The sequence below is a fragment of the Haemaphysalis longicornis genome, unplaced genomic scaffold, assembly GCF_048455015.1.
Source record: "Haemaphysalis longicornis isolate Haplotype H1 unplaced genomic scaffold, Haemaphysalis longicornis Haplotype H1 scaffold_4, whole genome shotgun sequence".
Classification (NCBI taxonomy): Eukaryota; Metazoa; Arthropoda; class Arachnida; order Ixodida; family Ixodidae; genus Haemaphysalis; species Haemaphysalis longicornis.
The window spans coordinates 68392445-68408087 of NW_027526361.1; the positions used below are offsets into that span (position 1 = coordinate 68392445).

At 46.8% G+C, this 15643-nt stretch overlaps 1 protein-coding gene across 1 annotated transcript in view; it reads right to left on the bottom strand.

Annotated features, from left to right (window-relative positions):
* The window catches only part of Tbcd (tubulin folding cofactor D), a 72499-nt gene that overhangs the window by 53687 nt on the left and 3169 nt on the right, over nucleotides 1-15643 (bottom strand). The window contains exons 2-4 of the mRNA XM_077707021.1: nucleotides 14182-14342; nucleotides 12058-12196; nucleotides 4283-4511 (exon numbers count right to left, since the gene is read on the bottom strand). Coding sequence (XP_077563147.1) covers nucleotides 4283-4511; nucleotides 12058-12196; nucleotides 14182-14342 — 529 coding nt within the window. The remainder of the gene's footprint in view (nucleotides 1-4282; nucleotides 4512-12057; nucleotides 12197-14181; nucleotides 14343-15643) is intronic.

Consider the following 15643-nt stretch of genomic DNA (forward strand, 5'->3'; position numbering starts at 1 on the left):
AAGATGTGTCTCGCATATACGTTTACAGCGCATGAACGCTATTTTTTCGCGCAGTGCACGTACGTGCTTTTCGCTGGTAGATTGTTTATAAAACGCCCATTAATCTTCGGCATAAATGGTTTTGTGTATAATAAGAAACAGTTAAGGCAGTACCTAATATTAACATAAGGTATAAAGTCCCCCTATGCTGATTGCCTTATTCAAAAATATTTTGATGGAACCCACTAGTCGACGTCACAGTCACTGCTTTGGGGTTCTCTGTCGTGTAAAGCAAATTTAAGCTCCAAGATAATTGAACCAACAGCACGGGAAATTACAAAACAAACTTCCAGTCATGTGCGAAAATTAAACTGCAAGCTAAATTGCCACAAAGGCAACCGTGCGATCGTTCGCAATGCTTCCGACAACCCGCGCGGCCGAAGGGTGTCCTCCTTTGACGTCATGACGGGCGCAACCAATCAGCGGCGTCAAAAGACGAAAAGCGCGCGTCTTTCAAACGGGGCCGCGCTTTTTGCAAGATAAATGCCACTTGGACTCATGTACGATAAATTTCAATGTGATATTCGGAATCAGCGTGCAAGAAACTATATAACTGTTAATCTAACTCAATTTTTTTGGAAAGCGCTTCAGCTTCCCTTTAAAGCCTTCCTTGTCTCTTGGGTGTGATATGATCAGTCCGAAATTTTTGAAAAATACAAGCTCTTATTGTTCAATCATACTAGCAAAGATATTCAAACAATCGCTTCATGAAGGCTGTCTCCCCATCGACTTTAAGATTGGAAAGGTAACTGCACTGTTTAAAACGGGTAACAAACATTCACCATCTAACTACCGGCCCATCTCGCTAACCAGCATACCTTGTAAAATATTGGAACACATAATATACTCCAACCTGGCAGGTTTTCTTGAATCTAACTCGTTTTTTTCCAAGTGCCGACATGGTTTCAGAAGAAATTATTCATGCGAAACTCAACTTGTATCTTTCATCCACAGACTAAACACCATTCTTGATCGTTCATCTATCGCTGATTGCATTTTTTTAGACTTTTCAAAAGCGTTTGATAAAGTATGTCCCAAGTTGTTACTTCACAAACTACAAAACCTTAATCTTGATCCCAAACTCTTATTTTGGCTTGAATGTTTTCTTTTTACCCACCCTCAGTTTGTCTTAGCTAACGATAACGTCTCACCCCGAACGAACGTCTCTTCTGGTGTCCCTCAAGGATCTGTTCTGGCTCCCCTGCTATTTCTTATTTACATTAACGACTTACCTTTATCTGTTACTTCTCACACTCACTTGTTTGCCGACGACTGTGTCCTCTTTTGTGAAATATCTAATGACATGACCTATTAACCCTTCAATCCGATATCAATGCTATTTCTGAGGTGCAAAACATGCGTAATGGAACTTAACACCAGCAAATGCAAGTTTCTTTTCATATCTAGAACTAAACGTCTATTGCCCACTTACTATCTGAACGATGCTCCATTGGAATCTGTCAGCACTTACAAATATCTCGGAATACATATTACTACCGACCTCACTTGGTCCGTGCATACTGCGTACGTAATTAATAGCGGTAATCGCATGCTCAGCTACGTATGTCGAAATTTCTCACAGGCTCCTCAACATTAAAACTGACTCTTTACAAAACGCTTATCCGTTCCAAACTGGAATATGCTGCATCAGTTTGGGATCCTAGACAATCTAACACACTCACTTGAAATGGTCCAAAATGGCTCTGTTCGTTTTATACTCTCTAACTACAACTGGACTGCTAGCATATAACCACTATGAAATCCAGCCTCGGATTACCCTCCTTATCATCTCGTAGAAAAATCCTTCGCCTTTGTCTTTTTCATAAGCTTTTCTGTCACAGCCAGCTACGTGAATTCATTCTGCCTCCTCGGTACATTTCAGCTCGCATAAATCATGTCCATAAAGTTGGCTTGGTGTCCTGCAGAACTAACACCTTTTCCCAGTCATTCATACCGCGTACATCACAAGAATGGAACCACCAACCCGCACTGACGGCAACAATTTCGGACCACCACCTTTTCAAAACTACTTTAGCTAATATGTATAATCAGAAGCATTGCAGTACAGTGTATTTTCCTGGTTTTGTTCTGTTTATTATTTTTCTGCTCTGTTTTATAATATGTTTGTAACTATTGTAACCCACTCCCCTTTCTAATGCCGCTGGCCCTGAGGGTTGTGGTCTCTCTACCTCACAATATGCGTAGCCCTAGCATTGCACAAGGCAGGCACTAATGCACACTGCGAGGAACCACCGTGGGTTCGAGCTAACTGAGCACGCTCACGATACTGAAGCGCCGTCGCGCCAACTCAGCACCGCCTCTGTTGGGCAGGTGGAGTAGGGGCGAGAAAGGAACATGCCCAGGGTACGGAGGGAAGACGTTTATTTTACACCAGTGTCCCAGTTACATGATTAACAGTACAAATACGCACTTCCCTTCAGTGAAAGGGGCGATGGGGTGCCACCCGCAAGTGTGCACGTCGTCGGCTCAGAGCCAGTGGGCTCTTCGGTCAGGGCGAAATCCAGTGCGCGCACATCACCGTGCTGGCCAGATTGGTTCGCAGCAGCGAGGGAGACGGGGCCCATTCGCTCACAGGCGCGTACCGCACGGTGTGATGGTCGAGTGGTAGGTACGGCCTTACTATGTGCAAGCGTAGGGACAACAGGAGCAGCCTAAGGCACGGGCCGGCAGCCGGGAGGGCTGGTGGGCTTTCGCCGGCGCAACAGAGTTGCAGCCGGCTGGTAAAGAAAGCGTCACATACCTTTGGCCAACGCCTTTGGCGTCCTCGAAGCGTCTCCCCGAACGGACCCCCGTGCAGGGCGCGCGTTTGCGTCCCGGCGAGAGGGGGAGTTCGGGAATCGTTCAAACGGACCAATGAGGTGAGGTTAGCTCCACTACTAGGGTGGAGCACCTGCTGCGTGACAGTATTTATCGCCGCAACGGTAGCTGCAGCCTTCAGTTCAGGCAGGAGTTTGAGAAGACGGCTCGGCTCTACACAGTGGCGCCGAGACGAGCCGGCATTTCGAGGAGAGAGGGGAAGAGCGCCGTGAAACGGCACTAACCTAGCGATCGCGCAATGGCTCGGGTGCCAGGATCCCCACAGGGTACCTAAATAAATAAATAAAAAAGGACATCTGACCTCTAACTGTAACAAAACAAGTATTAAAAAGCTGCATGAAAAAAATTGTCCAATGATTACTACGATACTCTCTAATGCGAAATTTGAGCGCGGCATGAACTGCAGTCTTCTCGGTCACAGCACATAGCTGCTGCATCTCAGGAAGTGATCGCGCTATCAGTGAAAGCACGACAGCGTACGCTACTCTGGCATCATCTTACACCCCGTCATCGCTGCCGAGCATGTTGTTGTTGTTGTTGCTGTAAATCGTGTTTGAACCTTCTGCACAAACGTCACGTGGTTCCAATGAGCCACGCAACGCAGAGGACGACCAACGACCGATGTACGTGCAGCACGTGCTGGGATTCTGAGCTTTTTGCGAACTTGAAAGAACAGGACGCTTGCTTTCATGGATGCCCGGTTTCACGTTTTCTTTCTCAGGAGCCACTAAACGGCAAGGCGCAGTTTTCCTTCCTTTTTTCTTTCCACGAGTCTTGCGTGGCCACGGCATACTGCTCTTCCCCTGACACTTTCGTAATACTTTCCTCCTCTGCTCCTGCTCACCCGATCTCGTCTACCTTCAGCGTCCTCTTCGTTCGCTCAGTTACATCGAAAGACGACAGCGCTGCTAGACCGCAGGAGCAGGCGCTTAAAAGCTTGCACTCTAAAAAAAATTTCACCGTCCTTTTCTAAACAAAGTTGGGAGAAGCGCAAAAACTAAATATGCAATCAATTGATTGTCACACCTTCAAAGACCTAAATCGCAAATGAAGAACGAACCATGCGACTTTTTTTAACGCACTAAGTAAACGCATCCATAACCGATCTAAATGTATTCCGATACATGGTTTATGAGATAAAGGTATACCATTGCACTGCTTCATGATCAATGCATGTACTGTCCTATCTAGAACCATTCCATTTCGTAGTTTTTAAGCAACTGTTCTGACAGAATGGAAGCATGCTTTCACGCACGCGCCATGTGTCCAGAGATCTTATCAGAGGTTTTCCGCCGACCAACCAATCTATGGGGAAATGCATTAGTTTTTTGAAGATGCCATCAATCCCACTAAAGAAGCTTTCACCCAAAAAAATAAAAAACAATGTTTGGTGGCCGTCACTTACCGATCCGTTGGCTAAGTTTGACTGCAAGTCGTCGTATAAGGAAGTTTCCGCAAGTGAAGAACGCCTTTTCAGTCAACAAATCCATTATGCTCGGCGCATACTTCATGACAACGTCACGCCTGGCAAGTTTGAAGATCATGGCCAGTGCTAACAAAACGTTTATCGTCCGTTCGTCCAGCTGTCCTGCCGACCATTTCGCCTCCCCTTCATCTGCTCCCACGGTGACATGCTGCAAAAAGTGCCAGGAATCGCCTCACTGTTGGGTGGCAGGCACGTCGTCCAATGTGATGTCGCACCACAACAAGGTGTTAGGCACACTGCACCAAATTCAGTTTTCAGGACAGTTCACACCTGGCTCTTGGTACAAAAGTAAACAATCAGAAAACCATACAGAACACGTGCCATACGCCATGGGCCTCCCCTCCTAATATGTGCTGGCAAAGCTTCTTTGAAGGCCAAGCGCTTTTAATAGTAACATACTGCCGCAAACCATACCCTGTGAGTTGTTTATGTTTGTTATTAGCGCATACCGGGGCCCAGCTATCTTATCCTATGTTTCGTGCAAAATGTGCGTTTCCTTCTTTTTTTGTTCGCAGCATCGGCGATCTTGTTTAACTACGAAAGGGTAGCTCTGGGTCAGTATTCTAAACTGTTTTTGTTTGATCAAAAATGTTCTGGATGTAACTAAATGTTTCCAAAAATGAAAGCACTCTAAATAAATGCATGCAGAGCAAACACCGTGGCATTTTTTTCGCTGACAATCGACTGTGCATGTAAAATTGTTGACTGCTTCTTCGCTGTTTGTGTTTTTCTCTCGTCTAATGCGGAGCATAAGTTTGCTCCAATAAATGGTATTAGTTTATCATATATGTATTGTCATGCAAGGCCCCCATTGAGATGAGCGTTTATTGGAGCAGAGCGAACATGTGCTCTGCATTTGACAAGAAAAAAACCCAAGCAGCAAAGAAGGGGTCAACAAACTGTAATACCGAAGAGCTTGTTCGGTTTATAACACATATTGCAGAGAACGAGAAGAAGACTGTGAGTAAAGCAGTTTTTCTGATCCAAAGAGCATTCATGCATTTGTGCACTTGACAAAATAAATTTACAGATGATCAGATGATGATGATGATGGTTGGATGTTAATGGCGCAAGGCCAACTAGGGCAAAGAGCGCCAAAACAGTGGTTAAATATGAGAGGTGAGAACTTAGACACTGAAATCAATAAGCAAGAACAAAGGTAAAATCAATAAAAGACAGTGAGGATGGCTGGTGTAAAGGGCCAGATTTCATGATGCGTGATAGGAAATGAGGTTTAAAAACTTCACTTCTGACAGATACTCAAACACACGTTTGACGGAAACAATGGCATCGTCACCTAGGAAAAAAGATGGATGTAGGGGAATATGTTGTCTGTAGAGTTCTCTGAAGTGTTTGTGTCGTGTTGTGTGGAGTGCCTTGCATGTGATTAGTATGTGCACTACGGATAGGGCCTCTCCGCACCTGCCGCACTGGGGTCTAGGAGATCCCGTCAGCAGATACGAGTGGGTTGCATGGGTGTGCCCTATCCGCAGCCTACCCAAGGCGACTTCCGTGTGTCTGTTGTGCGAGTCAGATGTGTACCGTCCCAAGTGTGGCTTTATTACATGTAGTTTGTTGTCTGTCTGTTCATTCCAGTGTGTTTGCCATGTTCTGCGCAAGTGTTGTCTTATGTGTGGCTTGAGGTCTGTGTAGGGTACCGTTGTAATGTCCACAGTGTTCCTGAGTGCAGCAGCACCGGCCCTCTCGTCTGCCAACTCGTTCCCAGCGATCCCTGCATGTCCTGGGACCCAGCAGAGGACCAGCTCATGCTTCTTTGCATACACAGACATGATAGTGTTAAATACAAGATTAATTATGTGGTTTTTGGCGGGTGTATGCGATGACAGTGCGCGAACGACACTCAAGGAATCTGTGTAGATGATAGACTTTGGAATATGATTTTCAAGTATGTGTCGTACAATCAGTAAAATTCCATACGCTTCTGCAGAAAAAATTGATGTGTGCACGTTCATGGTTCTGGCTGCATTGAAATTAGGACCATGAGCAGCGCACGACACCATACTGGAGGTTTTAGAAGCGTCACTATAATATTCGGCACATGTGTATTTAAACTGCAAAGCCAGAAAGTGCTGCAGTATTGCAGCTCGTGGTACACGATTTTTGTCAAGTCTCATAAAAGAAAGGTCGCACGACACAGGGCGAGCTTGCCAAGGCGGTAAACTGTTTGAAAAGGATGACCTGTACACATCTAAAAACAAAGCACTGAGATCCGAGGCTCGCTCTCTCACTCTAAGTGAAAAGGGCAGAGGAACGGATGGGCGATTTACAAAGAGCAGGGATGTTGATGTATCGTTAAAGACAGGATAAAAAGGATGATTATTCAGCGATGAAATCTTAAAAGCATAAAGCAAGTCCATGTATGTTCGTTGGTTCTCAAGGCTCCACTTATTACACTCGACATAAAGACTCTCAGCAGGGCTAGTGCGAAAAGCACCCGACGCAAGCCGCAGCCCCAAGTGTAGCACTGGGTCAAGCATACGCAACGCTGTTTTAGTCGCCGACCCATATACCACACTGCCATAGTCTAACCGAGACCCAACCAACGCAGTATAGAGCCGTAGTAGGAGTTCTTTGTCGGAACCATACGATTGATGGGAGAGAACCTTAAGTATATTCATTGTTTTCAGACATTTATGTTTAAGTTTCTTGATGTGTGGAATGAATGTGAGTTTATGGTCAAACACAACACCTAAGAACTTGTGCTCCTTGTTCACAGGAAGCGACACACCATTCAGAGTAATGTCTGGGTCCGGATGGACCCCGCGCTTCCTGGAGAACACAACGCAGGAGCTTTTTGCAGGATTCAATTTAAACCCATTCTTGTCTGCCCAGCCGGCAAGCTTCTTGACACCAAGCTGGACTTGACGTTCGCATATTGACATATTACATGATTTAAAAGATATTTGCACGTCGTCTACATACATAGAATAAGAGATTGTTGGTGGAAGTGCCTTTCCCAGAGAGTTCATCTTTACGATAAAGAGAGTGCAACTCAACACGCCACCTTGCGGCACGCCATTTTCTTGGACGTGAACCTTTGAAAGTGCACAACCAACTCTTACTCTGAACGCTCTCTCCGACAAATAACTAACAAGAGTGTTGAACATATTACCCGAAACACCGAATGACCTGAGGTCACTAAGGATCCCATAACGCCAAGCGGTGTCGTAGGCCTTCTCGAGGTCGAAAAAGACAGTTAAGCAGTACTGCTTATGTACGAAGGCATCCTTGATGTATGAGTCAAGTGCAACCAGTTGATCGTTCGTCGATCGCCCCACCCTAAAGCCTGCCTGGCAGCTCTCGAGAAGACCATTGTACTCGAGGAAGTACACGAGCCTGCGATTGATCATCTTCTCGAAGAGCTTGCACAGGCAGCTCGTCAGGGCTATTGGACGGTAACTTGAGGGGGACGACGGGTCCTTTCCCTCCTTCAAGAAAGCTACTACAATGGCCTCCCTCCAAGAGTGTGGAATGTGCCCCGAAAGCCATATTTTATTATATAGATGTAGAAGTGCTTCAAGTGTGTCTGCGTGTAGGTGTTGTATCATTGTGTATGTAATGTTGTCTGGGCCTGGAGCTGAGGGTTTACACGTGCTCAGAGCAGCCCTCAGCTCACGTAGTGAAAACAGGGAGTTGTAAGAAGTCTGTGATTTGATGTTATCGTGTAGGGACTTCTTTTCACAAGAGGCTTTGTACTTCAAGAAAGTGTTCGTGTAGTGTGCTGAACTGGACACGTGTTGGAAGTGTTGTGCGAGTGTGTCAGCCTGGTCTTCCAGTGTGTCCCCTGTTGTACTGACCAGGGGCAGGCTGTGTGTATGTTGTCCTTTGAGTTTGCGTATACGTGTCCATACCTTGCGTGTGTCTGTGTACGAGTTTATAGATGTTATGAATGAGCGCCAACTCTCTTGTTTTGCCTCACGGCGCACACGTTTTCCTAACGCCTTGGCCCGTTTGAACAAAATGAGGTTACCCGACGTGGGGTACCGACGAAGGACACCCCACGCCTTGTTCTGGGCCTCTCGCGCCCGCCTACAGTCCTCATTCCACCACGGCCTCCGCTGGTTGCGCGGGGCACCAGAGGCGTGGGGAATGGACTTTTCGGCGGCGTCGAGGATGTGCGCCGTGAGCAGTTGGGTAGCTTCTTCAACGTGTAGGTGTCCTATGGATGTGTGGTGTAGTTGAGATGTCACTGTAAATGTATTCCATGTAGCTCTTGCTTCATTAAACCTTTTATGGGAAGATGGACTGCTTGGGCCTGTACCTATGTACGTTAATGAAGTAGGGAAATGGTCACTACCATATGGGTCCGTGGCCACACCCCACTCAAGACATGGAAAGAGAATTGCCGAACCAATAGCCAAGTCAAGACATGAGTATGTGTTGTGTCCTATGTTATGATATGTAGGCTGTTTATTGTTGAAAAGGCATGCTCCAGAGGATGTAAGAAACCTCTCTATCAGGCGCCCCCGGGCATCCGTACGAGAAGAGCCCCAAAGAGAATTGTGAGCATTCAGGTCGCCTGTTAGAATGTACGGTTCGGGCAGCTGGTCAACCAGCGCCTCGAAGTCAGAGCTCAAAAGTGTAACATCAGGAGGAATGTAGATGGAGCATACCGTTATCAACCTATTAAATATTATTAAGCGTATTGCTACAGCCTCAAGGACGGTATTCAAGGTGACAGGGTGGCATGCTAAGGATTTTCGGGCGATTATGGCCACACCGCCAGAAGAGTGTGTGCATTCATCCCTGTCTTTCCTGTATACCAGGTAACTATTCAAGAAATTTGTGTGTTTGGAATTCAGATGTGTTTCCTGGACACACATTAAACTTGGCTGGTTGGCATGCAGAATCTCATGCACGTCGTCAAGATTATTCAGAAGGCCTCTGCAGTTCCATTGAACTATGTTTTCTCTTCCCATTATGATGTGTTAGAGCTACTGGAGTGTGATTATTTATGTAGGGTCTTTCGGGGCTTGCACTCTTGAAAGGGGTTTTCTGACCTTCTCTACTGACCTGGACGTCGCAGCCCGTTCCTTTTGCTGCGATGAAAGCCGGAAGGGCTCGACGTCCATGTCGTCATCTGATGGCAAGGGGGTGCCCAGCGGACTGGGCCCCCTTGACGTGGTACCCTTTCGGGCGTTCTTTGCCTGCGCTGCCAGTACCGAAGGCGTGGGGAGCACGACAGATGGCACAGGCAGTGAGGCAGGGGAGGGGGTCGCTGCGACTGCCTCCGTCTCCATCTCGTCCGGGCCCTTGCATGTGCTTCGGGCCGGTGGAGAGGAGGAAACGGTGGGTGCAGCAGCATCCCCACCGGACGTGGATGCCACCACAGCCGCTGCTGGCTCAGCGAGCGGTGCGGAGGCGGGTTGGGCTGCAAGAGGCAACCCAGGGGGGGGCGGGGGCGGGACCAAGTCTGACTCTCGGTACTGGGTCCCCGCCGAAACAAGACGCCGCTCCGCCCCCCGGCGAGCTGCGTCGGCGTACCTCCCCAGGGGAAAAGAGGCGAACCTCTTCCGCGCCTCTGGGAAGGTGATGTTTTCAGTGATTTTGAGATTTATTATTTTCTTTTCCATCTGGAACCTTTCACACGTGCGGGAGTACGCAGCATGAGGTCCATGACAGTTGCTGCACATTAATTGTTGAGCCTGGCAGTTATCTGTATCATGATCTTGGGATGAACATTTTGCACACGTTGTTTTGCCGCGACAGGAGGTGGTGCCATGCCCGAACCGTTGGCACTTGAAACAGCGCCGCGGGTTCGGGATGTAAGGCCGGACAGAACAGTGAATGAAACCTGCTTTGATGGATTCGGGGAGTGTGGAACGGTCAAATGTCAAGATTATATGCTTTGTCATGATTTGCTTATCATCTCGCCGCATGGTGATGCGCCTCACTGCCGTCACGCCCTCGCCTTTCAGACCTTCGAGCAGATCGGCTTCCGTCTCATTTATCAGATCTGGCTCAGAAATCACACCCTGAGAGCTATTGAGGCTACGGTGGGGTGTGACTCTGATGTCCAGATCTGCCATGCGATTCTGGGTAAGGAGGCTTGTGGCTTGCTGGTGAGTGTTCACCTCGACCAGAACTTCGCCGGTTCTCAGTTTCTTGGCTTGGAAAGACTTGCCAAGGATGCCTTCAAGGAATTTGGTGATAAGGAACACTGACTGGGAGGAGATGGGATTTGACTTGTCAAGAGATTCAACAATCAAGAAGCGCGGATAGTTATCTGGCTTTTGGGATGCAATTGTTGGCAAGGGTGGGAATGAAGCTTCGGTGCGGCCCCTTTTCGGGGGCCGATCACGTTTGGGGGGGGGTTTGGAAAATGCCATATGATACATTGGGAAGCAGGGAGACGGGGGTACTTTCTTCTTTGACCTTACCCTGGTAGCCAAAGAGGTCCCGGAGCTCCCTGCCTGGTGAACAGACAGGGAGCCCATCCGCCGGAGCTTGACCTGGGCTCCGACGGCCACCGTTCATGGTTTCTAACCCTTCACCTATAAACACATTGCCACGGTTGGATCCAGCGTATGTTTGGGGGCTCGGGGTCCGCGGTATCGCCAGTACCGTCACCAAGATTGCTCAAGGTGCCCCGTGCGGGGACAGATGATCAGTCCGGGGCGATATGACGTAATCAATACAGTTATGACTACCCTCACAAGGATGACATTTCATCAACAGGTTGTAAAGCAGTCTATTGCAAGGAAATAAGAAAATTCCAAGTGTGGGCATGTGCCACATCCACACGTGTATACGGGGAGGTGCTGGGTCGGCGAGATGGCATAGCGTTTTGGTCAATCCCCCTTACAAAATGTGTCATGAGCATTGTGTGAGTGGGAATGGGCTTGTAATTTTGGTGTTGCTGTTTCCAGTGGCTGCGAATATAAAAAGCCAGGAGATTTTATTCCAGATCAATGGCCCTAACGCAGATCATACCCACCACAGTCGCAGTGGCAGTGTTATTACAGAAGAAGCTGTGGTGCTACTACTAACACGTGGGCGAAACTAGCGCAGTAGGCACCATTACAGTAAACCTTTTGGAGTTCAGGAAAATATTTTTTTGTAGCACAGGCTGTCATTCTGAACACACTGCTTACGCCGTGAATGGCTGTAATGACAGTAAGCACACTGCCGGTATCGCACAGCTAGCAAGCCAGGGCAATGAATAAGGGAGGTGATTGAACGCAAGCGCATACCCCTCACTATTGCGCCTCCCCTCTCAGCACCATACCTTTCCCCTTGCAATGCAAGCACAAATGAACAAGAAAGGCACACTTCAACAATGCACACATGCAGAGGTAGTATGTATTTGAATTCCACTCTGTGCATTTCGACATTCAGCAGCACAAATTTTCCCAGTGCCCAGGCCATAGGCTTGCTTTCGCGGTTGAAGTGAACATGCATGTCAATAAAATTCCCCTGCAGCAGAAAACCTGGCAAGGAGCGGCAGAAGCCTGTTCCCACTCCAATCATAGGACAACTGCCCGAGTCCTGTGCCAGCATAGAGATCTAAGGTCATGGCCTCTGTGCTAGGGCCAGCCACGCTTCTACTAGCAGTCATCACCATCCTCCCACATAAAAGCTGCAAAATGCAAACTAGTATTTCCCCCGTAGACAGCAAGCAGGCCCGTCCGTAGGAATTGTAAAACTGTCGAAAAACATAGTGGGCCACTTGCCTCTTGCAGCCACCGCATCATGTCATCAAAGTAGAGGTCCTTCATGTCAGGACGGGTGATGAAGTGAGCAGCCAGAAAGCAGGCAGGACTGTCTGGCTTTGTACAAGCAGCCAAATGGACTTTGATCACATTCAGAATCCTGCAAAAAAGAAGAAAAAAAAAACATAAGAAAAAAATGAATGAATGCACAACCGAGCAATGGCCATACCTGGCAAGCTGAAAGAAAAAAGAAAATTTCTCAAAACACTCAAGTCTGCTTTTGTGTCTTCAAGGCAAAAGCCTAGTGTACTACTGTAATGGGTACCTTTTATATATACACATCCACCCGTTTACACAGCAGCCATGCTATTTTACCATCCTTAATCCACCATAACGCTTCTTAATTCAACCAAATCCACCTCAATCCCACCTTACTAGTCATTACTATCAACCAATAATCAATCATTAATCTATTGTACTACCCACTAGTTCACCTTCATTTGCCCTAATCCCTCTTGTTGATTAACTTTGGTAACCATTTACCCTGTCTTATACACGTTCAACATGCTTTGGTTCACTTCTGGCCTTACTGGGGTCACCTAGGCTTTTGTACCATCCATATTGATGCAGGGGTCATTCAAAATCACCGTCCAAAATAAAGCTGCATAGGTACCATAGTACATAAAGAAGCCCATCAGCCCACGAAAGGCAAATTACATCTTAGACTAACGTAAATTGCACATGGCATCAAAATTAACAAGGCCTTGAAGGACAACTTCAGAAAGTTGAAATGAACTGAGTAGCAGATAGAACACTACACATACACTAGCCTCATCATAATGTTTTCAGAACAGCGTTTGGCTTTCTTATTTTTGATAATTCACTAAAGATGCATGCAACACCATTACTTTTAGCCTATCAAATACTGCTGGAACTAAAATATCCCCCATAAAAAAAAATGAAAGCGACTAAATGAAATGCCATCCACATACCAGATAATCATTGCGAGCCACAGCGGATCTGCCATTTAAAATCCTTTGCAGCTAAATGAATTCCGGCATTGTTTCAGAGGAGGCTAAGCTACAACTAAACCAGGTTTTATTGACATTACCGACCCAGAAAGTTGCAAATTGGGAGATGATTAATTAGATATAATAAATTTAAATGGAAGTCTCACTTCAACAAATGATCTAGCTGAATAAAAAAGGAACTTCAAAATAACTTTTCAGAAACTGAGTGCACATTTCCCCTTCATTGACATTTTTCGGTAGACAGGCAGGTGCAGTTCAACCCGAACTAATACCCGCCGCGGTGGCTCAGTGGCTAAGGCGTTGCGCTGCTGAGCACGAGGTCGCGGGTTCGATTCCCGGCCGCGGCGGCCGCTTTTCTGATGGAGGCGAAAAGCAAAAACGCCCGTGTGTACGAGATTTCGGCGCACGTTAAAGATCCCCAGGTGGTCAAAATTAATCCGGAGCCCTCCACTACGGCGCGCCTCATCGCCTGCGTTGCGTCGGCGCGTTAAACCCCTCAATCAATCAATCAATCAACCCGAACTAATTTTGCCTACTTCGAATACACGGTGCAGGAATTTTGTCAGCAGTCAGCTTCCTACAATGCAAGCAACTCTGAACAACCAATCAGTGCAGCAGAACGGTGAAGCCGCTTGTTACGACACCACACGTAATGACCACCCTCTCATTGGTCAGGCTATATGGTGATCACAGTGTACATCTCAGCAATGAAATCTTGACTCGTCCCTAACGCCGACTTTTTACAGCAAATGTGGCACTACCATTGGGTTCAAAGTAGGGTTCAAAGCTTACACAAGGCAAGAAACTTTACTCTTGTTTGTTGCTCACAAGCTGCCTTGGCAAAATACAAAGCATTTTTCGTGGTTCCCTGAAGCTTGTCCACATTGTACTGCCTCCCACTCCCTTTGTTTTCCTTGCTTTTAGGTTACACATTGGCATAAAAAGAACTAGACACATCCGCCAAAGCCAGTTAACTTTCAAAGAACTCTAATACAGGTCTGTGATCTGAGTGCAAGCTCCCAAAGATTGCCACCAGATATCTTGTACATCACATAGTGAACAAAATCAAATAAGGGCACGAGGAGGAGAAAAAAAGCTACGATAGTTGCCTCACCTTTCTGCCACTGGCTTTGCATCCGTGTCCCCGCAGTCAAGGCGGGAAAGTTGAAAAGGCACCATGGACAACACGCCAAGCCAGAGCAGCAGTATTTTCACAGACACCGCGCTCAGTGGCAACCTCTCGAGCAGCTTTAACACTGGCTCCAGGTCTGACAACTGAAGGGGGGGGGGTGGGGGGGAAGAGAGAATAAGAAAATGCGGAAGAACATACAAATAAGGTTTACAGTTGGAAAAAAAAAATGCAGAAACTCAGAAGTGGGGATGGTCAAATAAAGGTTTAAGCCATTCTGCTACACACTGAGCTGCTTCAAAGTTGGCTTCACTATTTCCCACATGCACGACAGGGAAAGCATTTTTCCAGAGGCCATATACGCAAGTCTGGTACCAAATTAGGAAGGCTTTGGGGCCTTGTACTAAATACCTCCACAGCCTTTTCCGCACCATAGGCCATTTAAGACTTTCACCTTTCAACTTGATTCAACAGCACCGCAGCACTGTTTACAGACTTAAGCCCCCCCCCCCTCTTTTGCCTACTCAGTGCACTAACACTACGTAGCTCAAGCGCCATCAATAGTGCCTCAGGTGGCACTACTGTCCCATTCACATGTGGGCATCCAACCACAATGTGAAAGATAAACTGTCTTCGGCATCCTAGCATCTGATACAGTATGCGTCCAAGCCCGTTACTTTGCTCGAAACACCTTGGTCCTTGCGACACCCCTACTGACTTCGATCAACAGGCCACTCAAGCTGGAGATTTTTGCACTAAACCTCCAGAGGTGGTCTGGCTGGGTGTCACTGCACCACTTCACTGTTTCCATTTTCCAGGCATGTTCTCACACACTAGGTCTATTCCATTCAGACACAGTTCATGGCAATTCTAGCACTGATCTGTGGTGCCCGGCATGGCTCAAGCCTGACAAAATTTAATAAAATAAGTGTGAGTCTGCCAGACTGTCTTTAAATATCAGTCCGAGTCTGATAGACTATAAACATAAGCCCGAAAAAGTTTGCTGTCTTTAACCTGAAGACGTAACACAGAGCAAGTATATTGAATTTAAATTTCCTTTAAAACTTGAACCGAGCTTTGCACAATATAAATATCCTGACTTGGTGAAATATGCACTTCATTTGCGACAGTCTTTGAACTCAAGGCACATCGCAGATCCTTTAGCAAATTTTGGGAAAAGTGGATAATTTTTTTTATTTATGCGTTTCGTGAACAGATATTCCGCCTTTCGTTGTTCCATTCAATTCGTTTCACAGAAAACTCTCCTTCCTATGTTTTTTTTGTGGATAAACAATAAATTGACTGTGGACTGTCTTTTCAGGCGGTCTGGTTTTACTTGCATGATGTAGCCTGGTATGCTGAAGTTCAATTTGCCCTCGTTTTCATTTAACCAACAAGACGAAGGAGCAAAGGTCTTGTTATCAACAATCTAGAATTTGCAGCACAC